The following is a 1,619-nucleotide window of genomic DNA, read 5'->3' as shown; positions in this document are numbered from 1 at the left end:
CGAACGGCGCCCGCAGCTGCTCTAAACAAACACCTGTCCTGCCTTGGCTCCGCGAGATTTGGGGCGAAAGCCTAGGCAACAGGGGGCACGTTCTCGCGAGGTTTAGGAAATTTCCCACGGCCGTGTTGTGTCTGAGCCGAGTAGTGGAAGGCGGTGGGAAGGAGGTGTAGCGTGAGACTCGACTGCCCGCATTGGGTGCATGCGCAGTGCCACTCGCGCGTGCCGCGCCAATCCTGCAGCGCCTTCAGCAGGTTTCGGGCGGCGAATTCCAGTTCTCCGGGTTTTGGGGCTCCCTGCAGGAGGCAGTGCTGGATTGGGAATCTCTAGGAAAGGAAAGGGCAAAGGAGGGGAAAAATGGGGGGCTGCAGGTAGGAGCAGGGGGCGGGGTTCGGACTCTGCACCTTGCTGTTCAATGCCCGGCGGGGCCAGGTTCGCCCGGGGGCTTCCGGGATCAGGCCGCCTGAAGCGCGATTCGGGCAGCCGGCAGCGTCTTCGGCTGTGCCAGGCCCTCGGGTGGCCCGGTTACCTGTGCAGTAGTGGCCTCAACACACACCTGGGCTCACACACGGTGGCGGCTGCAATGGGGTCTTAGAGAGGCCATGTGGCACGCGAGCTGCAAAAGCTTTGATCAGGGCCTCTGGCCCGACTCGGAGGTGGGAGAATGTGGCTTTCAATTCCAAAGCAGTTTTCCCTTCTGGAGAGAACTACTCCGCGCCCTGGCGTGTGTCTGCGAGGTGGCCGTTAGGGGTGTCTTTGCCAGAGGCCTTGGCTTGACCTCATTTCACACCCAAGGAGAACGCTAAGGCGAGAGAGCTCAGCTGCAAAAGTTTTCCGTTTGCGGAGCTCTGGAAGGGCCTCCTCATTAGCATGGGGGGGGGGTGTAATGAATGAAGACTGTTCCCGACGTGTCACTTGCCCGAACCCCAGGCACCTCTGACCATCCTGCACCTAAGGCCGAGATTAGCATAAAGGAGGCGCCCAGGGAACGTTTGAATGAATGAAAGGAGCTGGGAACCCAGAGTGAGCGGGAAGCCGCTTGGAAAACACCCATTGAGGAGGTGTTTCATCTAGGCCTGTGAAACGCGGCCCATTTTCCCAGGACCCCTCCTCCCTTCTCCTCGGCCCCGCCTCCTGACCCCTCCATTCCCCGTCCCCGTAGTAATCCCCTCCGGTTTTCCTCAGTCTCCACGTACGTCCCTCAAGGCGCGTCCCAAAACCTGGATAACCGGAGCGCTCCCCATGGACCACACGGAGAGCTCGCCCGCGGAGAAGCTGCCTGCGCATGCTCCATCGCTTGGGTAGGTTTCCAGGGGAGGCAGCGAGCAGGATCCCCTACTCTGCGGGCGGCGCGAGGCGTCTGGCTCTTCGTGGCGGCGGCGAGGGGAAAGGGAGCGCGGGGGCTGGGTGGAATCGAGGAGTAAGGAAAAAGGGAAGGGGCGGGGGAGAGGGACCAGGGAAGGCGTCGGGGGGAATCTCGCGAGGGTTGGAGTTTTGGCGAGAGTTTGTGGAAGATGGCGCCTGTTGTGACAGGGTAAGTCTGAGGGAATCGGAGCGCTGGGAACCGGGAAAGTTGCGGGCGTCTGGCAGCCCGCGGCGGGCGGCGGATTCCGGGGCCGCAG

The 1,619-nt window shown here is 62.3% G+C and overlaps 1 protein-coding gene across 4 annotated transcripts in view; it reads left to right on the top strand.

Annotated features, from left to right (window-relative positions):
• The first annotated feature begins 190 nt into the window (after nt 1-190).
• Nucleotides 191-1,619, top strand: part of RBPJ (recombination signal binding protein for immunoglobulin kappa J region) — a 102,919-nt gene continuing 101,490 nt past the window's right edge. For 2 of the 4 annotated variants that reach the window (XM_011935635.1, XM_011935636.1), the window contains exon 1: nt 1,290-1,531. In XM_011935635.1, the coding sequence (XP_011791025.1) occupies nt 1,512-1,531 (20 nt within the window). In that variant the 5' untranslated portion in view covers nt 1,290-1,511. Of the gene's footprint in view, nt 369-1,182; nt 1,532-1,619 lie in introns of those variants that run through there. The other 2 variants (XM_011935634.1, XM_011935637.1) reach the window with 2 other exon arrangements.

The sequence above is a fragment of the Colobus angolensis genome, unplaced genomic scaffold (genome assembly GCF_000951035.1).
Source record: "Colobus angolensis palliatus isolate OR3802 unplaced genomic scaffold, Cang.pa_1.0 Scaffold146, whole genome shotgun sequence".
Taxonomy (NCBI): Eukaryota; Metazoa; Chordata; class Mammalia; order Primates; family Cercopithecidae; genus Colobus; species Colobus angolensis.
Note: the sequence above shows the minus strand (reverse complement) of the source record. Positions and strands in the feature narration are given on the sequence as shown.